The sequence below is a fragment of the Cherax quadricarinatus genome, chromosome 66 (genome assembly GCF_038502225.1).
Source record: "Cherax quadricarinatus isolate ZL_2023a chromosome 66, ASM3850222v1, whole genome shotgun sequence".
In the NCBI taxonomy this organism is placed as follows: Eukaryota; Metazoa; Arthropoda; class Malacostraca; order Decapoda; family Parastacidae; genus Cherax; species Cherax quadricarinatus.
In genome coordinates this window covers 21,887,779-21,914,632 of record NC_091357.1, presented here as the reverse complement: position 1 = coordinate 21,914,632, position 26,854 = coordinate 21,887,779, and the positions used below count along the sequence as shown (strand labels likewise).

General features: G+C 46.0%; 1 protein-coding gene across 1 annotated transcript; it reads right to left on the bottom strand.

The window, feature by feature from the left end:
- Positions 1-712: 712 nt before the first annotated feature.
- Positions 713-18,422, bottom strand: LOC138854672 (uncharacterized). Its single transcript, XM_070099229.1, has 5 exons — positions 18,322-18,422; positions 5,597-5,650; positions 4,438-4,676; positions 3,209-3,355; positions 713-1,533 (listed from the first exon to the last, which is right to left on the bottom strand). Exons 2-5 carry the CDS (start codon positions 5,637-5,639, stop codon positions 1,381-1,383), a joined length of 582 nt encoding a protein of 193 aa, XP_069955330.1. The 5' UTR covers positions 5,640-5,650; positions 18,322-18,422; the 3' UTR covers positions 713-1,380.
- Between the last annotated feature and the right edge of the window lie 8,432 nt (positions 18,423-26,854).

Below are 26,854 nucleotides of genomic sequence, written 5' to 3'. Positions count from 1 at the left end.
ACATTCACTCCCAGATGTCAAAATACGTTTACCTCCTCCATACTTCCTTCTTCCAATCTTATATCCGATCTTTCATTTTCTAGATTTCATTACTCTTACTGCCTTGTTCTTTGCATGTTCACTTTTGCTTTCTTTTGAGCACCCTACTGATTAATATTATTTTATTATACTTTTCAACATATCTGTCATCTGCCACTGTGCTAGTGTAATTCATAGAGAGGAAACACATTCACCGTCATTCATTCAACTGTTGTCTTGCCAATTGGGTTCTGACATCACAGTTCAGATGACTCTTTGAACTGCAACATCCCCACTCATCCATCAGAGTGCAGGTACTGTACTTCCCACCTCCAGAACTGTGACATCCTCCACCCAACTTTTAGAGTGCAGGTACTGTACTTCCCACCTCCAGAACTGTGACATCCTCCACCCAACTTTTAGAGTGCAGGTACTGTACTTCCCACCTCCAGAACTGTGACATCCTCCACCCAACTTTTAGAGTGCAGGTACTGTACTTCCCACCTCCAGAACTGTGACATCCCCCACCCATCCTTCAGAATGCACACACTGTACTTCCCTCCTCCAGGACTCAAGTCCGGCTAACTGGTTTTGCTTACATCACCCATTAACATTTCCCTGGTCAGACTTATTACCATCGTTAGCATCAGGATGACGTGGTTACTAACAACTGAACAAATAAAACGAGGTCACAGAGACAAACACACACATTTTATTTATTGACAGTATAGAACAACAATAGTGAGGAATGACACGACCATACATATTAACTTCATTTAGGAACACCAGAAGACACATGTCTGAGCCACCAGGAAGCCGGCTCCGTGACCAAGATTACTCATCCTGTCGCTACGTAATGTGACAGTGACGGCGTCCTTCACTGCAGGCTTAGGAGTTTAACAAAATAAGGGACAGTGTGAGTGAAATGTGTGAGTGCGGTAGCGAGAGTGAGAGAGAGAGAGATGTGTACAAAGTGTTAGATTAAGCTGATAGCAACACTTGTAAGTGGAACTTTGCATTATCTCTTTGATGTTTGTGTTGTGGATTTAAGCAGATCTCGTGTATGTGGAGTCGCTCCTCCTCCTCCTCCCCCCTTATTAACACACAGTAACAAGGCTAAAACTTATTTAAAAATGCCCATTAATTAAGCGCTTGAAGATGTACAATGTCCGTGTTCCGTGAAGCCTCTTGCCTGACTTCACTGCTCTCCTGAGAGAACGTTGATCTTGCTAGTGCAGTCCTGCCCTGAAGTGTACACCAACAGAGACGGAACTTTTAATGAAGGTCAGCGGGAGAACTCGGTCCTGCCATGAAGTGTACACCAACAGAGACAGAACAATAAACGAAGGTCAGCGGGAAAGGTCACTCAGGAAGAGCCTCATTGACCTCAGCATAGCGTGTACCGAAGCCATCGTCAGTAGATACTTTCCTGAAGAAATTTTCATTAATCCAGTAGAGGTCGTGGGCATACTCGCAAGGCACCGCCTCTGTCGTCCAGGCACATACCATGGCATCCTGTGGGGGTCGTGAAGGGGTATATTGAGAGACTGGCATGGTGGTATTACTGCCAGGTATGATGATGGTATTATTGGCTGGGAAGATACCAAGATACCATAGCAAATAAATGTAAACAAAATATAATATGAGAGTATCTTAATCTACTGTATCTACAAAACGTTTGTTGTTTGTAGTTTATCACACTTGGTATATCTAACCTCACCTGGGAGTATCTTTAGCTCACCTGGGAGTATCTAACCTCACCTGGGAGTATCTTTAGCTCACCTGGGAGTATCTAACCTCACCTGGGAGTATCTTTAGCTCACCTGGGAGTATCTAACCTCACCTGGGAGTATCTTTAGCTCACCTGGGAGTATCTAACCTCACCTGGGAGTATCTTTAGTTCACCTGGGAGTATCTAACCTCACCTGGGAGTATCTTTAGCTCACCTGGGAGTATCTAACCTCACCTGGGAGTATCTTTAGTTCACCTGGGAGTATCTAACCTCACCTGGAGTATCTTTAGCTCACCTGGGAGTATCTAACCTCACCTGGGAGTATCTTTAGCTCACCTGGGAGTATCTAACCTCACCTGGGAGTATCTTTAGCTCACCTGGGAGTATCTAACCTCACCTGGGAGTATCTTTAGCTCACCTGGGAGTATCTTTAGCTCACCTGGGAGTATCTTTAGTTCATCTGGGAGTATCTTTAGCTCACCTGGGAGTATCTTTATTTCACCTGGGAGTATCTAACCTCACCTGGGAGTATCTTTAGCTCACCTGGGAGTATCTAACCTCACCTGGGAGTATCTTTAGTTCGCCTGGGAGTATCTTTAGCTCACCTGGGAGTATCTTTAGCTCACCTGGGAGTATCTAACCTCACCTGGGAGTATCTTTAGCTCACCTGGGAGTATCTTTAGCTCACCTGAGAGTATCTTTAGCTCACCTGGGAGTATCTAACCTTACCTGGGAGTATCTTTAGCTCACCTGGGAGTATCTAACCTTACCTGGGAGTATCTTTAGCTCACCTGGGAGTATCTTTAGCTCACCTGGGAGTATCTTTAGCTCACCTGGGAGTATCTTTAGCTCACCTGGGAGTATCTTTAGCTCACCTGGGAGTATCTAACCTTACCTGGGAGTATCTTTAGCTCACCTGGGAGTATCTTTAGCTCACCTGGGAGTATCTTTAGCTCACCTGGGAGTATCTTTAGCTCACCTGGGAGTATCTTTAGCTCACCTGGGAGTATCTAACCTTACCTGGGAGTATCTTTAGCTCACCTGGGAGTATCTAACCTTACCTGGAAGTATCTTTAGCTCACCTGGGAGTATCTTTAGCTCACCTGGGAGTATCTTTAGCTCACCTGGGAGTATCTTTAGCTCACCTGGGAGTGTCTTTAGCTCACCTGGGAGTATCTAACCTTACCTGGGAGTGCCTTTAGCTTACCTGGGAGTATCTTTAACTCACCTGGGAGTATCTTTAACTCACCTGGGAGTATCTTTAACTCACCTGGGAGTATCTTTAACTCACCTGGGAGTATCTTTAACTCACCTGGGAGTATCTTTAACTCCCCTGGGAGTATCTTTAACTCCCCTGGGAGTATCTTTAACTCACCTAGGATTATCTAACCTCCCCTGGGAGTATCTTTAACTCACCTGGGAGTATCTTTAACTCACCTGGAAGTATCTAAGGCTCACCTGGGTGAAGATAGTGTACTCTGGGCAGATAAAACTGAACTGGAAGACGACTGGTGTTGTAAAGTTGTCGGGGTAGAGCTGATGCAAGGGCAAGCAGACGTGGAACACCTGACATTCGTTGTCCTGGTCAGCATAATACCCATACCCCTGTGGGAGACACCTGTTAGCTGGGGTTGACACCTGTCCTATCTCCGCTTGACACCTGCCGGAGTACGCAGCACCAGCATGGAGCCTTCAGAGAGGCATTTAACAAGGTTGTTGTTGAGTTAAGAAGCCAGCACAAATATTTTGGAAGATGGAACCAGGGGAGACATAATAATAACATACCAGATACTCAGAAGACTGACAGGGTAGAGAGTGGAAGGCTGTCTGAGAGGCGGGAAACAAGTGATTGCTGACACAGCTGGAAGTTAAGGGTACATGTGAGCCGCATGGATGTTAGGAAATACTTATTCAGCCTTAGTTTGGTCAACGATCTAGATGGCAAAGAGGTAGAAACAGGTTTAATACACTGCTTTAAGAAGAGGTATGATAGGGCTCGTGAAGCCAAGAGTGGGCTCAGTAGCGGCCAGCAGAAAGGAGGGACCAGGAGCTGAGATTTGATCCCTGTTTCCACAAATAGATGAGAACGCGCACACACACACACACACACACACACACACACACACACACACACACACACACACACACACACACACACACACACACACACACACACACACACACACGTCAAGAAATTAGAGAAAGTGCAAAGGTTCGTAACAAGACTAGTCCCGGAGTTAAGGGGTATGTCCTACGAGGAGAGGTTAAGGGAAATCAACCTGACGACACTGGAGGACAGGAGGGACAGGGGCGGGGGTATGATATCGACATATAAAATACTGAGAGAAACTGACAAGGTGGATAAGGGCAGAATGTTTCAGAGATGTGACACAGCAACAAGGGGTCACAACATCAAGGGGTCACAGCATCAAGGGGTCACAACTGGAAGCTGAAAACTCAGATGAGTCACAGGGATGTTACGAAGTACTTCTTCAGTCACAGAGTTGTCAGGAAGTGGAACAATCTGGAGAGTGGTGTAGTGGAGGCAGGATCCATACATAGCTTTAAGATGTATGATAAAGCTCATGGAGCAGGGAGAGAGAGGACCTAGTAGCGACCAGCGAAGAGGCGGGGCCAGGAGCTGTGAATCAACCCTTGCAACCACAAATAGGTAAGTACACACTTACCCTATCATCACATCTGAAGGTGTCCACGAGGTTGGGACGGATAAGTGTGGCATTATCAGCAAGTCGGTCCAGTAGGGGAGGTAGGACAGGGCTGGAACTGATGAGTCTGGCACCCCGGGGAGCTTCCAACAATACCCTGCCAACCTGGGCATCCACAAGTAGGTCGTTGCCCTTAAGTCGTGGGTCTTTTAAGGTCTTGGGTGCAGCCTGGGGCAACCCGGGTACCATGCTGGCCCATGCTGTGGGCACAGATTATATTTTAGTATTCGCATGACCTCAGATATCCCTGATAACACTCATGAATTAGAGAGAGAGAGAGAGAGAGAGAGAGAGAGAGAGAGAGACAGAGACAGAGACAGAGAGACAGAGAGAGAGAGAGAGAGAGAGAGAGAGAGAGAGAGAGAGAGACAGAGACAGAGACAGAGACAGAGAGACGGAGAGAGACAGAGAGAGAGAGAGAGAGAGAGAGTATATATATATATATATATATATATATATTACATATTTATATATATATACATTATATATATTTATATATATTATATATATATATATATATATATATATATATATTTATAATACATTATATATATCTTATATACATTATATATATATATATATATATATATATATATATATATATATATTTGCATAATATATATATATATATATATATATATATATATATATATATATATATATATATATATATATATATATATTGCATTGCATTACTAATGTTATTGCATATTACTATACATATATTATATATTATATATATATATATTAAGTATACGGGCATATTACATACGTTATTAATATATATTTATATATATATATATATATATGTTATATATATATATATATATATATATATAGAGAGAGAGAGAGAGAGAGAGAGAGAGAGAGAGAGAGAGAAGGAGGGAGGGAGAGAGAGAGAGTGTGAGGTTAGGTAAGATTTGTCAGGAAACAGGACAAGAATATCCTGACGTGGATCTTAGTCATATGAGGACCCGCATTTGGAGCTTTTGGTCATTTGACCGAGGCCTTCCACTGGCTTTCCCCTCTACCCTTTTAAAAATTATAATTATAACCACCAATGCTACCTAGAGAAAGAGAGAGAGAGAGAGAGAGAGAGAGAAAGAGAGTATTTACTCACCTGCCAATAGTAGCACCAGGACACATACTGGGTAATGAATCATCTTGTCTCAGTCTGAAAAAAACAGAAATACCTTGTTAAAAACAAACAAACAAACAAACAAACAAACAAACAAACAAACAAACACACATTTCAACTTCTGGAGATTACTTTCGATACTCGGCTAAATATACAGACATCCAGGAGCCATGATTCGACCCACAGCACACACAGCTAGGTGAGCACACAAGACAGGTGGTAGTAGTCGTGGTAGTTGTGGTGGTAGTGGTGGTAGTGGTGGTGGAAGTAGTGGTGGTAGTAGTAGTTGTGGTGGTAGTGGTGGTAGTAGTGGTAGTAGTGGTGGTAGTGGTAGTAGTGGTGATGGTAGTGGTGGTAGTGGTGATGGTAGTGGTGGTAGTGGTGGTAGTGGTGGTAGTGGTGGTAGTGGTAGTAGTGGTGGTAGTGGTGGTAGTGGTAGTAGTGCTAGTAGTGATGATAGTGGTAGTAGTGGTGGTAGTGGTAGTAGTGGTAGTAGTGGTGATAGTGGTGGTAGTGGTGGTAGTAGTCGTGGTAGTTGTGGTGGTAGTGGTGGTAGTAGTGGTAGTGGTGGTGGAAGTAGTGGTGGTGGTACTGGTAGTGGAAGTAGTGGTGGTAATGGTGGTGGAAGTAATGGTGGTGGTAGTAGTAGTGGTGGTAGTTGTGGTGGAAGTAATGGTGGTGGTAGTAGTAGTAGTGGTGATGGTAGTGGTGGTAGTAGTGGTAGTGGTAGTATTTGTGGTGGTAGTGGTAGTACAGTGGTGGCAGAGGATAGAAGAGGTGGATGGTAGCGGGTGGCAGTGGTGATGGTAGTGGTAGTGGTGATGGTGAGGGTGGTAGGGGCAATGGCAGGTGGCAGTGGCAGGTCTCCGTAGTGGCAGTGGTGGCAGTGGCAGTAGTGGTGATGGCAGTGGCAGAGCATCATGGCAGTGGTGGCAGCAGTGGCAGCAGTGGCAGTAGCAGTAGCAGTGGCAGTAGTGGTAGTGGTGGCAGTGCAGTAGTGGTGATGGCAGTGGTGGTAGTACATGGCAGTGGTGGGTAGCAGTGTGGTAGCAGTGGTAGCAGTGATGCAGAAAGTATGATGGCAGTGGTGCAGTAGTGGAGTAGGGTGGCAGGGCGGGTGATGGTGAGTGGATGGCAGGTGATGGCAGCGCAGGCAGCAGTGGCAAAGGATGGCAGTGGCGGTGGCAGTGGCAGTGATGGCAGCGGATGGTAGCAGTGATGGCAGCAGTGGATGGCAGTGGTGTGGTAGCAAGTGATGGCAGTGGTGATGGCAGTGGTGATGGTGGCAGGCAGTGGTGGTATGATGGCAGTATGATGGCAGAGGATGGCAGCAGTGACAGCAGTGATGGTAGTAGTGATGGTAGTGGTGATGGTAGTAGGATGGTAGTGAAGGATGGTAGTAGTGATGGTAGTGAAAGGATGGTAGTAGTGACAGTAAGGATGGTAGTGGTGATGGTAGTAGTGATGGTAGTAGTGATGGTAGTGGTGATGGTATCAGCAACTTAAGAGAGAAGTGGATGTGGGAAGCTGATGCAGTGGTAGTGGTGATGGTAGTGGCATGGGTAGTGGGTGGATGGCGGAAAGTGGGCGGATGTGGTAGTAGCATGGCAGTGGTGGTAGGCAGTGGTGATGGCAGTAGTGATGGCAGTAGTGACGGTAGCAGTGATGGCAGTAGTGATTGGCAGTAGTGGACAGCAGTGGTGATGGTAGCAGTGGGATGGTAGAAAGATGGTAGCAGGACAGAAGAAGTGATGGCAGTAGTGATGGCAGCAGGATGGCAGTGGTGATGGCAGTGGTGATGGTAGTAGTGATGGCAGTGGTGGATGGTAGTAGTGATGGTAGTAGAAAGTGATGGTAGTAGTGATGGTAGTGATGTGAGTGTGATGGTAGTAGTGATGGTAGTGGTGATGGTAGTGGTGATGGTAGTAGTGATGGTAGTGGTGATGGTAGTAGTGATGGTAGTAGTGATGGTAGTAGTGATGGTAGTAGTGATGGTAGTGGTGATGGTAGTAGTGATGGTAGTAGTGATGGTAGTAGTGATGGTAGTAGTGATGGTAGTGGTGATGGTAGTGGTGATGGTAGTAGTGATGGTAGTAGTGATGGTAGTGGTGATGGTGGACACAATCTCTAAGAGAGGAAGTGGATGTGGAAGTTGATGTAGTGGTAGTGGTGATGGTAGTAGTGATGGTAGTAGTGATGGTAGTGGTGATGGTAGTAGTGATGGTAGTGGTGATGGTAGTAGTGATGGTAGTAGTGATGGTAGTAGTGATGGTAGTAGTGATGGTAGTAGTGATGGTAGTGGTGATGGTAGTGGTGATGGTAGTAGTGATGGTAGTAGTGATGGTAGTGGTGATGGTAGTGGTGATGGTAGTGGTGATGGTAGTGGTGATGGTAGTGGTGATGGTAGTGGTGATGGTAGTAGTGATGGTAGTGGTGATGGTAGTGGTGATGGTAGTGGTGATGGTAGTGGTGATGGTAGTGGTGGTGGTGGACACAGTCTCTAAGAGAGGAAGTGGATGTGGAAGTTGATGTAGTGGTAGTGGTGATGGTAGTGGTGATGGTAGTAGTGATGGTAGTGGTGGTGGTGGTAGTGGTGATGGTAGTGGTGATGGTAGTGGTGATGGTAGTGGTGATGGTAGTGGTGATGGTAGTGGTGATGGTGGACACAATCTCTAAGAGAGGAAGTGGATGTGGAAGTTGATGTAGTGGTAGTGGTGATGGTAGTGGTGATGGTAGTGGTGATGGTAGTGGTGATGGTAGTGGTGATGGTAGTGGTGATGGTAGTGGTGATGGTAGTGGTGATGGTAGTGGTGATGGTAGTGGTGATGGTAGTGGTGATGGTAGTGGTGATGGTAGTGGTGATGGTAGTGGTGATGGTAGTGGTGATGGTAGTGGTGATGGTAGTGGTGATGGTAGTGGTGATGGTAGTAGTGATGGTAGTGGTGGTGGTGGACACAATCTCTAAGAGAGGAAGTGGATGTGGAAGTTGATGTAGTGGTAGTGGTGATGGTAGTGGTGATGGTAGTAGTGATGGTAGTGGTGATGGTAGTAGTGATGGTAGTGGTGGTGGTGGACACAATCTCTAAGAGAGGAAGTGGATGTGGAAGTTGATGTAGTGGTAGTGGTGATGGTAGTGGTGATGGTAGTGGTGATGGTAGTGGTGATGGTAGTGGTGATGGTGGACACAATCTCTAAGAGAGGAAGTGGATGTGGAAGTTGATGTAGTGGTAGTGGTGATGGTAGTGGTGATGGTAGTGGTGATGGTAGTGGTGATGGTAGTGGTGATGGTGGACACAATCTCTAAGAGAGGAAGTGGATGTGGAAGTTGATGTAGTGGTAGTGGTGATGGTAGTGGTGATGGTAGTGGTGATGGTAGTGGTGATGGTAGTGGTGATGGTAGTAGTGATGGTAGTGGTGGTGGTGGTAGTGGTGATGGTAGTAGTGATGGTAGTAGTGATGGTAGTGATGGTGGTGGTGGACACAGTCTCTAAGAGAGGAAGTGGATGTGGAAGTTGATGTAGTGGTAGTGGTGATGGTAGTGGTGATAGTAGTAGTGATGGTAGTGGTGATGGTAGTGGTGATGGTAGTAGTGATGGTAGTGGTGGTGGTGGACACAATCTCTAAGAGAGGAAGTGGATGTGGAAGTTGATGTAGTGGAGAAGTTAGTATCAATAACCTTCCTTCTTCACTTATATCTTCACCATCACTCAACACCATTTAATTTAAACCCTGTAATTTACAACCTTTAATTTACACCCTTTAATTTACACCTCTTAATTTACAGTACTTAGTATGCACCCCGCATAAAACACTTGTCAAGTTATTTACACCTCTCGTAATTGATGCCAAACTCCAGTAAAATTATTTATATATTAATTTACATTGTATAGGTTACTGTCCCACGACCCGGCACGTCCTGAGGACCTAACAAACACACCAGGAACTGTGACTCGACCCCTGCAACTACATGCAGGTGAGTACACACTGACACACACACACACACACACACACACACACACACACACACACACACACACACACACACACACACACACACACACACACACACACACACACACACACACACACACACACACACACACACACACACACACACACACACACTGTGCATGTTCAACAAGTCTTGTATCAACAAACTTGACTCAGTCAACGCTCAAGAATAATATTCCAACATTAAGTAAAAATATTGAATCCCGCTACCAGGAGGAAGATCTCTCTCTCTCTCTCTCTCTCTCTCTCTCTCTCTCTCTCTCTCTCTCTCTCTCTCTCTCTCTCTCTCTCTCTCTCTCTCTCTCTCTCTCTCTCTCCCTCCCTCTCTCCCCCCTGACAGGTAAATTATCCTGTCGTCCTGCCTATTACATCTCGTCTCTTCCCCTTTTCCCATCTCCTCCTTCCTTCCTTCTCCGCCCTCTCCTCCTTCCTTCTCCTCTTCCCTCATCCTTCCCACACCCTCCCCAGTGACAGTGTTCAGAGGTAGTGAACAAGTTCAGTTGAACAAGTTGAACTCGAGTAAGGTAAGAGTGAGCCTGGGGGAGAGGGATGCGGCTCTCATCACCTTCCTACCTCTGAGGAGGATGCTGAGGGAGGCTGAGGTAGGGGGGACAGGTCGTTGGTCGTAGGGGGACAACATGGGGTTGAGACCCAGGGGGAAGGGGGGTGTAACGGGACCAAGGAACAGGGGAAGAAGAGGTAAGAACACATGTGGGAAGCAAGAAAGTAATGAGAGAGAGAGAGAGAGAGAGAGAGAGAGAGAGAGAGAGAGAGAGAGAGAGAGAGAGAGAGAGAGAGCTGATGTGGGTAATATGCAGCTCATACCCATGGTATGGGTGGTAATGTCACACCATACCCATGGTGTGGGTGGTAGTGTCACACCATACCTATGGTGTGGGTGGTAGTGTCACACCATACCCATGGTGTGGGTGGTAGTGTCACACCATACCCATGGTGTGGGTGGTAGTGTCACACCATACCTATGGTGTGGGTGGTAGTGTCACACCATACCTATGGTGTGGGTGGTAGTGTCACACCATACCCATGGTGTGGGTGGTAGTGTCACACCATACCCATGGTGTGGGTGGTAGTGTCACACCATACCCATGGTGTGGGTGGTAGTGTCACCATACCCATGGTGTGGGTGGTAGTATCACACCATACCAGTTTACCAGGAGTAAGCTGGAGAGAGAAAGATGCTCCCTCTACAGAAGACGACGAAGAGTCACTGAGCTCCTCAGGAGTGCTAGAATATCTGATACACGAAAGGAGGCGCTGACCAGGGAAGTGGAAACTATCGAACTTAAGCTAAATGACTCTTACAGGAACCAGGAGAGGCAGGAGGAGCTTAAAGCTATTAGTGAAATTGAAAGAAATTCAAAATATTTCTTTTCATATGCCAAAAACAAGGCAAATACCACATCTAGTATCGGGCCCTTACTCAGACAGGATGGGACTTACACAGATGACAACAAGGATATGAGTGAAATATTGAAATCCCAGTACGACTCTGTGTTTAGTGAACCACTAATCGGTCTGAGGATCGACGACCCAAATGATTTCTTCATGAATGAGCCTCAAAACTCCATAAATGTATGCCAGATTTCCGACATTACCCTAACTCCGTAGATTTCGAAAAAGCCATTGACAACATGCTTATGCACTCAGCCCCGGGCCCAGACTCGTGGAACTCTGTTTTCATTAAGAACTGCAAGAAACTCCTCTCGCGTGCCCTAAGTACACTATGGAGGAGGAGCTTGGACATGGGTGAAATTCCACAGTCACTTAAAACAACGGATATAGCCCCACTCCATAAAGGTGGCAGCAAAGCATTAGCTAAGAACTATAGACCAATAGCTCTGACGTCCCACATCATAAAAATCTTTGAAAGAGTGCTAAGAAGCAGGATTGCAAATCACCTGGATTCCCAAAATCTGCACAATCCAGGGCAACATGGGCTCAGGGCAGGTCGCTCCTGCCTCTCACAACTACTGGATCACTATGGCATGGCATTGGATGCACTGGAAGAAAATCAGAATGCAGATGTAATATACACAGACTTTGCAAAAGCATTTGACAAATGCAATCATGGCGTAATAGCCCATAAAATACGTGCTAAAGGAATAACTGGGAAAGTGGGGAGATGGATCTTCAACTTCTTAACAAATCGAACACGAAGAGTAGTGGTCAACAGAGTTAAATCGGAGGCTGCCATAGTGAAGAGCTCTGTTCCACAAGGCACAGTACTCGCCCCCATCTTATTCCTTATCCTCATATCAGACATAAACAGAGATATACACCACAGCACCGTATCATCCTTTGCGGATGATACTAGGATCTGCATGAGGCTGTCATCTGCTGAGGACGCGGTTAACCTCCAAGAAGATATAAACAAAGTTTTCCAGTGGGCAACGGTAAACAATATGATGTTCAATGAGGACAAATTCCAACTACTCCGTTAAGGAAAACTGGAGGAGATAATAACTAGAACAGAGTATACTACTGACTCCGGCCATACAATAGAGCGGAAAAATAATGTAAGGGACCTGGGAGTAGTAATGTCTGAGGATCTCACTTTCAAGGATCACAACAGTGCCACGATCGCAAGTGCAAAGAAAATGATAGGATGGATAATGAGAACTTTCAAAACGAGAGATGCCAAACCCATGATGATCCTTTTCAAATCACTTGTTCTCTCTAGGCTAGAATACTGCTGTGCATTAACATCTCCATTCAAAGCAGGTGAAATCGCAGATCTAGAGAGTGTACAGAGATCCTTTACTGCACGTATAAGTTCTGTCAAGCACCTTAACTACTGGGAACGCTTGGAAGCGCTTGATTTGTGCTTGTTGGAACGCAGGAGGGAGAGATATATCATAATCTACACTTGGAAAATCTTGGAAGGAATGGTCCCAAATCTGCACACAGAAATCACTCCCTACGAAAGTAAAAGACTGGGCAGGCGATGCAAAATGCCCCCAATAAAAAGTAGGGGCGCCATTGGTACACTAAGGGAAAACACCATAAGTGTCCGGGGCCCAAAACTGTTCAACAGCCTCCCATCAAGCATTAGGGGAATTGCCAATAAACCCCTGGCTGCCTTCAAGAGAGAGCTGGACAGATACCTAAAGTCAGTGCCGGATCAGCCGGGCTGTGGCTCGTACGTTGGACTGCGTGCGGCCAGCAGTAACAGCCTAGTTGATCAGGCCCTGATCCATCGGGAGGCCTGGTCATGGACCGGGCCGCGGGGGCGTTGATCCCCGGAATAACCTCCAGGTAACCACCAGGTAACACCATACCTATGGTGTGGGTGGTAGTGTCACACCATACCCATGGTGTGGGTGATAGTGTAACACCATACCCATGGTGTGGGTGGTAGTATCACCATACCCATGGTGTGGGTGGTAGTGTCACACCATACCCATGGTGTGGGTGGTAGTGTCACACCATACCCATGGTGTGGGTGGTAGTGTCACACCATACCCATGGTGTGGGTGGTAGTGTCACACCATACCCATGGTGTGGGTGGTAGTGTCACACCATACCCATGGTGTGGGTGGTTGTGTCACCATACCCATGGTGTGGGTGGTAGTTTCACACCATACCCATGGTGTGGGTGGTAGTGTCACACCATACCCATGGTGTGGGTGGTAGTGTCACACCATACCCATGGTGTGGGTGGTAGTGTCACACCATACCCATGGTGTGGGTGGTAGTGTCACACCATACCCATGGTGTGGGTGGTTGTGTCACCATACCCATGGTGTGGATGGTAGTGTCACACCATACCCATGGTGTGGGTGTAGAGGCGTTCCCTACGATCGTATCTGCTGGGACCTTCTCTTTCCTGCAACATTGCAAGCTCCTGATGATGTGTTGATTGCAACACGAAAGGCCTAGAGCTATCGTTCAACTCTCCCCCCCGGTGGTTGTTTTGCATATTACCTTACATTTCAGTAAGGTATTCTTAAATATAAACAGGTTCCAGTGGGTATGAGGTTATTACAGTGGTCAAAGCCAAGGTATTCTTCCAGAGTGGTTGGTAAGATACCACTGTGAAATTCATTAATTTCATCTCATTTCCAACACTTAAGTGTTCCGTTCCTAGGTTGGTAGCGCACTCAGCTCACACATTGAGTCTGGGGGTTCAATCCCTGGTACGGGTGGTAACATTAGGACGTGTTCCCTTAAGACACCTACTGTCCCTGTTCACCTAGCAATAAAATAGGTACCTGAGTGTTTGTCACCTTACACCTACTATCTATATTCACCTAGCAGTAAAATAGGTACCTGGGTGTTAGTGGACTGGTGTGGGTGGCATCCTGGGGACAAAACTGACCTAAGTTGCAGGAAACGCTCAGCATAACAAGGGACTTTCTATACGGTATATATATATATATATATATATATATATATATATATATATATATATATATATATATATATATATATATATATATATATATTTGCGTGTCCCAGAGTGTTCTCACAACCTTGTCTGTCCGTGTCCTTGTAGCGTGTCCTTGACCTTTTCCCCACTCACCACTCAGAAATGCCCGGGTGCCCCAGGAACTCGCCCCGGGGTACTGGCTTGCCCCGGGGCGCTATAAAAGTGCGTGTTATAAGTGGGGAACGAGATTATGAATGTTGTGTAGGTTCCTCCGTGTGTTGTGTAGGTTCCTCCGTGTGTTGTGTAGGTTCCTCCGTGTGTTGTGTAGGTTCCTCCGTGTGTTGTGTAGGTTCCTCCGTGTGTTGTGTAGGTTCCTCCGTGTGTTGTGTAGGTTCCTCCGTGTGTTGTGTAGGTTCCTCCGTGTGTTGTGTAGGTTCCTCCGTGTGTTGTGTAGGTTCCTCCGTGTGTTGTATAGGTTCCTCCGTGTGTTGTGTAGGTTCCTCCGTGTGTTGTGTAGGTTCCTCCGTGTGTTGTGTAGGTTCCTCTGAGTGTTGTGTAGGTTCCTCTGAGTGTTGTGTAGGTTCCTCCGTGTGTTGTGTAGGTTCCTCTGAGTGTTGTGTAGGTTCCTCCGTGTGTTGTGTAGGTTCCTCCGTGTGTTGTGTAGGTTCCTCCGTGTGTTGTGTAGGTTCCTCCGTGTGTTGTGTAGGTTCCTCCGTGTGTTGTGTAGGTTCCTCCGTGTGTTGTGTAGGTTCCTCTGAGTGTTGTGTAGGTTCCTCTGAGTGTTGTGTAGGTTCCTCCGTGTGTTGTGTAGGTTCCTCTGAGTGTTGTGTAGGTTCCTCCGTGTGTTGTGTAGGTTCCTCCGTGTGTTGTGTAGGTTCCTCCGTGTGTTGTGTAGGTTCCTCCGTGTGTTGTGTAGGTTCCTCTGAGTGTTGTGTAGGTTCCTCCGTGTGTTGTGTAGGTTCCTCCGTGTGTTGTGTAGGTTCCTCCGACTGTTGTGTAGGTTCCTCCGTGTGTTGTGTAGGTTCCTCCGACTGTTGTGTAGGTTCTTCCGTGTGTTGTGTAGGTTCCTCCGTGTGTTGTGTAGGTTCCTTCTAGTGTTCCTCGCTTATATGTAGTAATAACTCAACATACAGTACTAAACACTGTATAAGACTTCAAGTGTAGGCCTAAGTGCCATCAATATGAATGTAAGTGAAAACGTGTGACGCTTTAGACCACTAAGCCACACAATCCTTAACAATGGTGCATCCAGCCAAGCTAGATGATGTACCCACCATCGAAGGACATACGGTGGTGTGGACGCCTCTGAGCTAATTTCATTTTACTCCCTGTTTGTGTACTAGTTTAACAAGCAGTATATTATATTATTGTACCCACGGAACAAGTGGTATTGATCAATAACAACACTGCACTAGCCAAGGAGTCGAACCCATGCTGTTTCGGCCCGCCTGGATGCACCATTGTGTGGTTTAAGTGGTCTAAAGCGTCATGCGTTTGCTCTGACCATAAGGCGGGCCAGAACAGCATGGGTTCGACTCCTTGGCTAGTGCAGTGTTGTTATTGATCAATATCACTTGTTCCGTGGGTACAATTATATAATATACTGTTTGTTGTAAGTGTTGGTATGCCTACCCTCCCCTCCTCTCCCTCCTAACATCCACCACTTCTCCCTGCTACCCCTCCCCTCCTCACCCTCCTAACATCCACCACTTCTCCCTGCTACCCCTCCCCTCCTCTCCCTCCTAACATCCGCCACTTCTCCCTGCTACCCCTCCCCTCCTCTCCCTCCTAACATCCGCCACTTCTCCCTGCTACCCCTCCCCTCCTCTCTCCCCCCCACCACTAATACTTCTAAATACCCCCTCGTGTGAGTCATCTTTAAAATTCTATTTATTTTCAAGGTTTCCTGACTTTATCTTTGTCTGCCAGAGGCTTCACTTGATGCTTCACTGCCTGCACACACACACACACACACACACACACAGAGGAGCTGTGAATCGACCCCCGTAACCACAACTAGGTGAGTACACACTCGACCCTTGCAACAACAACATGGTGAGTACAACTACGTGAGTGCACACACACACACACACACACACACACACACACACACACACACACACGAAGAAAGGTTGAGGGAAATCGGCCTTACGACACTGGAGGCCAGGAGGGTCAGGGGAGACATGATAACGACATATAAAATACTGCGCAGAATAGACGAGGTGGACAAAGATGGGATGTTCCAGAGAAGGGACACAGACACAAGAGGTCACAATTGGAAGTTGAAGACTCAGATGAATCAAAGGGATGTTAGAAAGTATTTCTTCAGTCATAGAGTTATCAGGAAGTGGAACAGTCTGGAAAGTGACGTAGTGGAGGCAGGAACCACGCGTAATTTTAAGACGTTGTTTGATAAAGCTCATGGAGCAGGGAGAGAGTGGACCAAGTAGCGACCAGTGAAGAGGCGGGGCCAGGAGCTATGAATCGACCCCTGCAACCACAAATAGGTGAGTTCAGATAGGCAAGAACACACTCAAAGGGATCCGGACAGGCTGCAAGCCTGGTCCGACAAACTAACTCCAAGAGTTTAACCCAATCAACTGCAGAGTTATGAAGCGTGGGAAAGAACAGAGAAAACCGTAGACGGAGCACTGTCTAAGAGGTCAGAGGCTGTGAAACCCACTCAAGGAAAAGGATCTTGGGGTGAGTATAATACCGAGCACATCTCCTGAGGCGCACATCAACCAGATAACTGCTGCAGCATTTGGGTGCCTGGCAAACCTGAGAATAGCGTTCCGGTACCTGAGTAAGGAATCGTTCAAGACTCTGTACACCGTGTACGTCAGGCCCATACTGAAGTATGTAGCACCAGTTTGGAACCCACACCTGGTCAAGTATGTCAAGAAATTAGAGAAAGTGTAAAGGTTTGCAACAGGACTAGTCCCGGAGAAAAGGGTATGTCCTACGAGGAGAGGTTAAGGGAAATCAACCTGACGACACTGGAGGACAGGAGGGATGGCAGGACTTGATAACGACATATAAAATACTGAGAGGAACTGACAAGGTGGATAGGGACAGAATGTTTCAGAGATGTGACACAGCAACAAGGGGTCACAATTGGAAGTTGAAGACTCAGATGAGTCACAGGGATGTTAGGAAGTATTTCTTCAGCCATAGAGTTGTCAGGAAGTGGAACAGTCTGAAGAGTGATGTAGTGGAGGTAGGATCCATACATAGCTTTAAGAAGAGGTATGATTAAGCTCATGGAGCAGGGAGAGAGAGGACCTAGTAGCGACCAGCGAAGAGGCGGGGCCAGGAGCTGTGACTTGACCTATGCAACCACAAATAGGTAAGTACACACACACACACACACACACACACACACACACACACACACACACACACACACACACACACACACACACTCGAGCTGTAAAGGTTTGCAACAAGACTAGTTCCTTAGCTGAGGAGGGAGGAGACATGATCACGACGTGCAAGATACTCAGATTATTGGCCATAACAGTCTGTTTAGAGCCATGAGACACAGGTGCGAGCGAGTTTAACTACAAACACACTTAACTACAGGTGTTGGTGTTATAATTGTGAAATGCGCGAGACAGGTACTTGACCGAGGCAAACACTATACGCAGTTTGAAGAGCAGGTACGACACGGCCCAAGAGGCCACGATGCAATAAAGCCGGCAAAGTGTTGTGTAAGAGACGGGGCCAGGAGCTGAAACTCAACCTCAGTACACACAGCTCTGTGAGTACTCACAGAACACCTGGATGACAGGTGAGTGATGACTCACACTGACTCACAGAACACCTGGATGACAGGTGAGTGATGACTCACACTGACTCACAGAACACCTGGATGACAGGTGACTGAGGGACTTCATAGGAAGTGTCAGAGTGGACAAAGACTGGGAGACCGGTACTAACATTTCAGCCACTCTTGTTACAGATCTTGTTACAGATCTTGTTACAGATCTTGTTACAGATCGCTCAGATCCCAGTATGAGGATCTGAGCGATCCTCATACTGGGTGATGACTGTACCTGTGGGTGGCGCAGTGGGAGGAGCTGTGGGGGTACCTGTGGTAGTTCTCAGAAATGATTGGTGATTGAAGTTGCAAATGCAGGTGCAGGTGTAGATGCAGGTGTAGGAGCAGGTGCAGTAGGTGTAGGAGCAGGTGCAGTAGGTATAGGAGCAGGTGCAGTAGGTGTAGGAGCAGGTGCAGTAGGTGTAGGAGCAGGTGCAGTAGGTGTAGGAGCAGGTGTAGAGGGGCAAGAATGGATAATCGTACCTTAAGACAGAGTGGTAGTGAGAGGCGCTGAAGACAATGTTGTGCTGGATAACTTTGTGGAGTGGAGGGTGCAGGAGGCTTATATACCTGGAGGAGAGGTTGCCAGGTAGCAGCAGCAGCAGCAGCAACCTTCCCCCGCTCCTCGGACGGACGGAACGGACGGAGGAGGAGGAGGTAACGTTACCGTGGACGATGACCCTAGAGGGAGACCTCCTCCTGTCTTGCAGAGGGAGGGGAGAGAAGGGGGGGAAGCCTGTTTTCTTGTTTCCCCCTGCCTTACCACCATCTTCATTCTCCTCCCCCTCTCCCCTTCCCCTCCCTGCACACTCCCCGGGTACATCCTGCCCAGGCTTCGTGCCAGGATAAAGGAATGTTGAGTCCGTCGCTCTGACCTGACCTCGTCCGCTGGGATGCTAACTGCACCTATTGTGACCTCATCATCATAGTTCAATTGGTAGCGTCCTCTTCTTACACACTGGGGGTCCGGAGATCGATCCCCGGCACGGGTGAAGCGGTGGATATGGTCCCTTACACCTGCTGCTGTCCCCTGTTCACCTAGCAGTAAATAGGTACCTGGGTGTTAGTGGTGTGGTGTGGGTGGCATCCTGGGGACATTGATGTCAGCTATGACCCGTATAAGTTGTATTGTGTATATGGCCTTCAATAAGGCCTTTGATAGAGTCCCGCATCAGAGACTATTGAGGAAAATTAAGGTACACGGAATAGGAGAAATTTTTTCCAGGATAGAGGCATGGTTGACAAATAGGCAGCAGAGAGTTTGCATAAATGGGGAGAAATCAGAGTGGGGGCGCGTCACGAGCGGTGTTCCATAGGAGTCAGTGTTGGGCCCCCTTGTTCACAATCTACATAAACGACACAAATGAAGGAATAAAGAGCGACATAAGCAAGTTTGCCGATGACACCAAAATAGGCCGTCGAATTCATTCTGACGAGGACATTAGAGCACTCCAGGAAGATTTGAATAGACTAATGCAGTGGTCAGACAAGTGGCAGATGCAGTTTAATATAGACAAATGCAAAGTTCTAAACATTGGACAGGAAAATAACCATGCCACATATAAACTAAATAATGTGGATCTTAATATTACTGATTGCGAAAAGGATTTGGGAGTTCTGGTTAGCAGTAATCTAAAACCAAGACAACAGTGCATAAGTGTTCGCAATAAAGCTAACAGAATTCTTGGCTTCATATCAAGAAGTATAAATAATAGAAGTCCTCAGGTTGTTCTTCAACTCTATATATAAATAACAAAAAGGCACAATACCGTCTAGATTATTGTGGCATGCAAAGAGTACGTAACCTTTATTCGGCGCATGGACACACCCTCATTTACAGGCTATCTCCCCCAACCAGCGAACCAGGTTGCTAAGAGTTGATGATGGGGCCCCATCGTTCAACTAGTGACCAGGTTCTAGCCAATAAGAAGGTGGGATTGACAATCGCAGAGGTTATGTGGATACCGCTCTCCTGTCTGCCCTTGTCATTCCCATTCTAGAGCTGGTTGAAGCACGGTCTGCTATCTTGTGGCTTCTATTTCTGCCTTGCTTACCGTGGAGTGCACTATATTTATCACTGTACATAGTGTACATATTGCTGTTATAAATTGGTGAAGGATAATATAAGTCTAAATTTTTTCTACTGTGTTTATTTGCTCCCATTACACCTGGGATAACAGGCCATTTGAAATCCTAGGTTGTAATATGGGGGCCTGTCCGGGAGCTGGACTTAGAGAAACGGTTGAGCTTAGGGTGAAGCTTGTAGCAGGAACATTGTGTAGCTTGCTGTTTCGCTTCGCTTTACAAATTTTGCGTGTCAGTTGCTTATGATCAGCCTTGCTATTGTGTGATCGTTCAACAGCTCGCTACTAGCTTGTTCAGTGTGCTCGCTTCGCTACGGTCAATCTTGTGTGCAGTCGGCTTTGCTTGTATGCGTATTCTGCAATCGTACTGTGCATAGCTAAGCGTGTTCTGCAAATTAACATGTTACGTTGGGGTATTCGTACTGTGCATAGCGAATAACTTATGCCACCTAGACGAGTCAGACGCCTGGTGTCGGCATATACTTTGCATAACCTACCTAAATTGTCCCTACAGCGTTGTTGGCAAATTGCTCGTTCCATTGGCATTCCCTATAAACGCACTCTCACAGCTGCGCAACTGCGTTCACTTATTGCTGACATACTTATTGAAGAAGAGATGGCACATCAAACTCCTCCCTCTACGGGAGCTAGGGAAAAAACTCTTATGTTCTCGCATGAGGAAGATGATACACCTACGGAGCAAAATGGTCAGTATGGTGCAGCTGGGTTGTCTCGAGGTGAATCAGCGTCGTTGGCACTTGAGCTGGCAAAAATCACGCTGGAGCAAACTAGGGAACAGAGAGCATTCGCAAGGGAAGAATTTGATAGGGAAAGAGAAAGGAGGCAGTTTTCGCATTCTGTAAACGATTTCAGTTTACAAAAAGCAGTACAGCTTGTTCCCCGCTTCAATGAGGCCGAACCAGAGCAATTTTTCGAAAGCTTCGAAAATCAGGCTCGAGCCTTGAGGTGGCCGGAACAGCACTGGGCAGCGTTGGTTCATACAGCATTATTGGGTAAGGCACAGGAATTTACGTCGGTATTAACTGACGCTGAATTCTCTGATTATCAAGTAGTGAAGACCACAGTGTTATGAGCATATACATGTATTCCAGCTAAATATCGTAAGACCTTCAAATTGAACAGGCGGCAGCTTGGTCAATCCCTGGTGGACTTTGTGAGATAGCAAACCAAAGCTTTTACCAGCTGGTATAAAGCGAGTGGTGTCTCTAACTTTGAGGAGCTGGTGCAGCTTATTCTGATTGATAACCTGCTGGAGTCTGTGGGACCAGAGGTTCGTGTCTTTCTGCAGGATCGTGACTTAACCACTGCATTGGAGGCGGCCAGGTTGGCTGATACCTTCGAAACGAACCGCTCCTTGTCCGAGCGGTCCCGTCTCTCTTTTCAACAGTCTGGCGTGAGCAGAGATCGACAACATTGGAGAATGAAGTGCCAGCCGGAGGGAGAGCGTCTACGTCATCCAACCAAGTCACCTGGTGAGCCACGCTTCTCAACATATGGTCCCCCTGCGGAGAGGCAAACTACTTATGGAGCATCTCGACAACAATATCCAGAGAGGCACCAGCCAGAACGACACCACTTGCAACGTCATCAGGGAGTAAAGGGCAAGCCTGTCGTCTGCTTCAGGTGCAATAAAGTAGGTCACATCAGTTCCAACTGCCCCCAAAAACCTCAACCCATTGGGAAAATCTCTAATATCCCTAGTAACATGTCCCCTAGAGAAGTAGAAAAAGGTATGGCCCCTTATTATTGCGAAAGTCTTATTTCCCTTCAGGAAAACTCAGAACCAACTAAAGTAAATACCTTTAGAGATACTGGAGCATATTGCTCACTTGTAAGAGAGGGAATATTACCCCTTTCAGAGAATACTTCTTTGAATTCCTCAGTTTTATTGGAAGCCTATGGAGGAGCTATATATTCAGTTCCTTTGCATAAAATTTATGTACAGTGCAAATATTACACTGGGTACTTGACTGTAGGTATCTCAAAAGGATTTCCCATGAAAAATGCCATGTTATTACTGGGTAATAACATTACTACTGTTACTTCGTGTCCTGAACCTATAATGATTAATGCTTCTCCAGTGTTGGCCATAACTCGGGCAACATCCCAAGGGTTGTCTGGGGAGAATGTTGACCTATCCTTGGACGACTCCGATCTCGGAATAGCCACGTTGTTTTATGAGACACACCGGCCGGAGTCTCGTAAATCAAGTGAACAGACCCCGATCAAGCCTTCCTATTCCCAGGTTGCAGGATTGCCAGATGTCTCTGTTTCCATGCCCGAGGGACTGTCCTTCCGGGAGGAACAACGAAAGGACCCTTCTTTAAAATTCGCTTTTCAGGCAGCCATGGGTAAATCCTCTTGGGGTCATCCAGTCAAGTATGAAGTTAAAAATGATTATTTGGTTTGCACTGAGACTGGTAAGGAGAAAGAGGGCCGGCAATTATACGACAGGTTAGTGGTTCCAACCAAGTATAGACCTCAGATATTAAATATAGCTCATAATACGTCATCAGGAGGTCACTTAGGAATTACAAAAACCTTGTATAGAATCACAAAAGAATTTTATTGGCCAAAATTAAAGAAAGATGTGAAGAATCATATTAGGTGTTGCCGAGAATGTCAGCAAGTTGGAAAACCTGGACATTCCATTAAACCTGCACCTCTCCAACCCATACCTGCTGATGGAGAACCTTTTGCAGATTTAATTATAGATTGTGTAGGTCCACTACCTAAGTCAAAGTCTGGAAATCAGTATTTATTTACAATTATGGATAAAGTAACCAGATATCCTGAAGCGATCCCAATGCGTAGTATCAATACTAAAGCTATTCTCAAAGCTTTAACAAAATTCATTTCTTGTTTTGGCATTCCTAAAACTATACAAAGTGATCAAGGTACTAACTTCACTGCCAAAGCATTTAGGGAAGTATTAACTAGGTTAGGGATAATTCACAACTTATCCACTGCCTATCACCCTCAGTCCCAAGGCGCCTTGGAAAGATTCCACCAAACATTAAAAACAATGATGAGAAGTTTTTGCATGCACTTTCCGACAGATTGGGATGAATCTCTACCGTTGTTGCTGTTCTCAGTACGAGAGACGGTGCAAGAGTCTACAGGGTATAGTCCGTTTGAGCTGATCTTTGGGCACAATGTACGAGGTCCTCTTCGGGTGCTCAAAGAAGGATGGATGGGAGAAGACGTAAGCTCAGCACTCTACAACCCGTCTTCAAGGTTGCAGGTGGCACGTGAGTTAGCCACGGCTAACCTAAAGATAGCTCAAAGTAAGATGAAACAGAGGTATGACAAAAGTGCACAATTCCGCTCCTTCCATCCAGGAGACAAGGTGTTGGTGCAGGAACCTATACCTGGCCACACCTTGAAAGCTAGATTTACGGGACCTATGCAGATAGTAAGTAGATTATCTGATTTAAATTATGTGGTAGCTCCCATTGATAAGACCTCAAAAACAAAAACTTACCACATTAATCAAATCAAGGCCTTTCATACACCAGATAAAGTCCCAGTAATGACTCTGTCCTCTACCTCTGAGGACGACTCTGACTCTTTGCACTCTATCTCTGAAATTAATACTAAACTTTCAAATTCTGTCCTCCTCAAGGATCCTAGCCCGTTAATGGATGGATTATCTGAAATACAAGCAACCAATTTAACTGAGCTTCTACAGTCATATCCTAATATTTTTTCGGATGTGCCGAAAAAATGTACGTTAGGTTACCATGATGTAGATGTGGGAAAATCTAAACCAATTAAACTCTCCCCCTACAGAGCTAATCCTGAAAAGCAAAGGCTACTTCAGCAGGAAGTAGACTTCTTGTTAGAACATGGTTTAGTGGAGGAGTCATCTAGTCCATGGGCTTCACCGTGCATCCTAGTAAAAAAGGCTGATGGAGGGTTTCGTATGTGCACAGACTACCGTAAAGTGAACGAGGTCACAATCACAGATGCTTACCCTCTTCCTCGTCTGGATGACGTAATTGACTTTGTGGGTAAGGCTACTTTTGTGTCCAAATTAGATCTCCTTAAAGGTTACTATCAGGTACCTTTGACAGATAAGGCGAAGGAAATCTCTGCCTTCGTGATTCCAGGAGGTCATTATCAGTATACAGTTACCCCCTTCGGAATGAAAAATTCCCCCTCTTCATTCCAGAAACTCATCCATCAGGCTATTAAAGGACTTGAAGGCACGGCAGCATACCTAGATGATATTGTTGTGGTGTCTGATACTTGGGATCAACACCTACTTAGACTTAAAGCTCTGTTTGAGACCTTTAAGAATTCCCAATTAACAGTTAATTTATCTAAATCTTCCTTTGGCCAGGCCACTATCACTTTTCTAGGCCATGAAGTAGGTAGTGGTAATGTTGCACCTAAACTTGCTAAAGTTCTTTCGATTAAAGATTATCCAGTTCCTCATGATAGGAAATCTCTTCAACGTTTCCTAGGCATGATAGGATTTTACAGAAGAATCTGTAAGAATTTCTCAGATATTGTAGCCCCTCTTACCTCTCTTACCAGTCATAAAGTTCCCTTTAATTGGACGTCAGATTGTAACACTGCTTTTAATAAAGCAAAAAGATTATTGTGCTCTGCACCCATTCTCCTGTCTCCAGACTTCTCCAAACCTTTTTCATTACAGGTTGATGCTTGTGAGTCTGGGGTTGGGGCGGTACTATTACAAATCGGGAACAAGGAGGTGCAGCCAATCGCATACTTTTCAGCTAAGTTCCAGCCACATCAGAGAGCTTACTCTACCATTGAAAAAGAAGCCCTCGCGCTGGTAATGGCTTTGGAGCATTTCGATGTTTATGTGGGCCAGACATCGCAGGTGGTCACAGTCTACAGTGATCACAACCCGTTAGTCTATCTCCAAGCCATGAAGAATCACAACACAAGGCTTATGCGTTGGACGCTCAGGCTGCAGCCCTATAATATAAAAATTAATTACATTGCCGGCAAAGAAAATGTGTTGGCAGACTCTTTGTCAAGAGTCTAGTTTAATATTTTATTTAGGTTAGGATGTATTTGTGGTAACCCCCCTTTCAAGCTCTTTTTTTTATCCCCTGATGTGAGGGTTTTTTTTAGTGAGGGGATACGGGCTACCGTCCGCTTGTATCTTGGACCTATGTTGGCCTATCTGACTGCTGTCTCACTCTGAGTTTAGGGTTTGGCTTTTGGTCACTAGGAAAGCTGAGCTCTATCTAAGAGTTGGATGGTGGAGAGGATAGGCGGTCCCATTATTTGGTGCCATGGCGGCACGGTTACCACTGGGAGGTGGCAGCCTAATCCTGAGCCTTCTCGGGGGTGGGGGTGTGGCATGCAAAGAGTACGTAACCTTTATTCGGCGCATGGACACACCCTCATTTACAGGCTATCTCCCCCAACCAGCGAACCAGGTTGCTAAGAGTTGATGATGGGGCCCCATCGTTCAACTAGTGACCAGGTTCTAGCCAATAAGAAGGTGGGATTGACAATCGCAGAGGTTATGTGGATACCGCTCTCCTGTCTGCCCTTGTCATTCCCATTCTAGAGCTGGTTGAAGCACGGTCTGCTATCTTGTGGCTTCTATTTCTGCCTTGCTTACCGTGGAGTGCACTATATTTATCACTGTACATAGTGTACATATTGCTGTTATAAATTGGTGAAGGATAATATAAGTCTAAACTTTTTCTACTGTGTTTATTTGCTCCCATTACACCTGGGATAACAGGCCATTTGAAATCCTAGGTTGTAATAATTATGCTGCTCAGTTTTGGTCACTGTATTACAGAATGGATATAAATGCTCTGGAAAACGTACAGAGGAGGATGACAAAGTTGATCCCATGTATCAGAAATCTTGATAAATTAGACACATGTGCAACTCTTGGGTATCTTGGGTATCAAGAGTTGCACATGTGTCTAATTTATCAACATGTCGGTTCTCTGAACCATTCATCTACAAATCAGAAATCTTCCCTATGAGGATAGACTGAGGCCCTGAATCTGCACTCTCTAGAAAGACGTAGAATTAGGGGGGATATGATTGAGGTGTATAAATGGAAGACAGGAATAAATAAAGGGGATGTAAATAGTGTGCTGAAAATATCTAGCCAAGACAGGACTCGCAGCAATGGTTTTAAATTGGAAAAATTCAGATTCAGGAAGGATATAGGAAAGTACTGGTTTGGTAATAGAGCTGTGGATGAGTGGAACAAACTCCCGAGTACAGTTATTGAGGCTAAAACGTTGTGTAGTTTTAAAAATAGGTTAGATAAATACATGAGTGGGTGTAGGTGGGTGTGAGTTGGACCTGACTAGCTTGTGCTATTAGGTCAGATGCCGTGCACCTTAAGTGAATGTGACCTGACCTGACTAGGTTGGGGCATTGGCTTGGGCCGGTGGGGGACTTGGACCTGCCTCGCATGGGCCAGTAGGCCTGCTGCAGTGTTCCTTCTTTCTTATGTTCTGGTAGAAATAAAGATTTATTATTATTATTATTATTATTATTATTATTATTATTATTATTATTATTATTATTATCATTATTATTATTATTATTATTACTATGCTTGTCCCTGCATTTTCACCTGCGCTTCTGGCTTCACCTACAGTCAGCCTGCACCTACAGTCAGCCTGCACCTACAGTCAGCCTGCACCTACAGTCAGTCTGCACCTACAGTCAGTCTGCACCTACAGTCAGCCTGCACCTACAGTCAGTCTGCACCTACAGTCAGCCTGCACCTACAGTCAGTCTGCACCTACAGTCAGTCTGCACCTACAGTCAGCCTGCACCTACAGTCAGTCTGCACCTACAGTCAGCCTGCACCTACAGTCAGTCTGCACCTACAGTCAGCCTGCACCTACAGTCAGTCTGCACCTACAGTCAGCCTGCACCTACAGTCAGTC

Coding starts and splice junctions, on each gene's coding strand:
- LOC138854672 (XM_070099229.1), bottom strand. CDS start 5,639: ATGATTCATTACCCAGTATGTGTCCTGGTGCTACTATTGGCAG. Junction 3,356..4,437: donor CCTTCAGATGTGATGATAGG/GTAAGTGTGTAC, acceptor TGTCTCCCACAG/GGGTATGGGTATTATGCTGA. Junction 1,534..3,208: donor AGTACACTATCTTCACCCAG/GTGAGCCTTAGA, acceptor CGACCCCCACAG/GATGCCATGGTATGTGCCTG.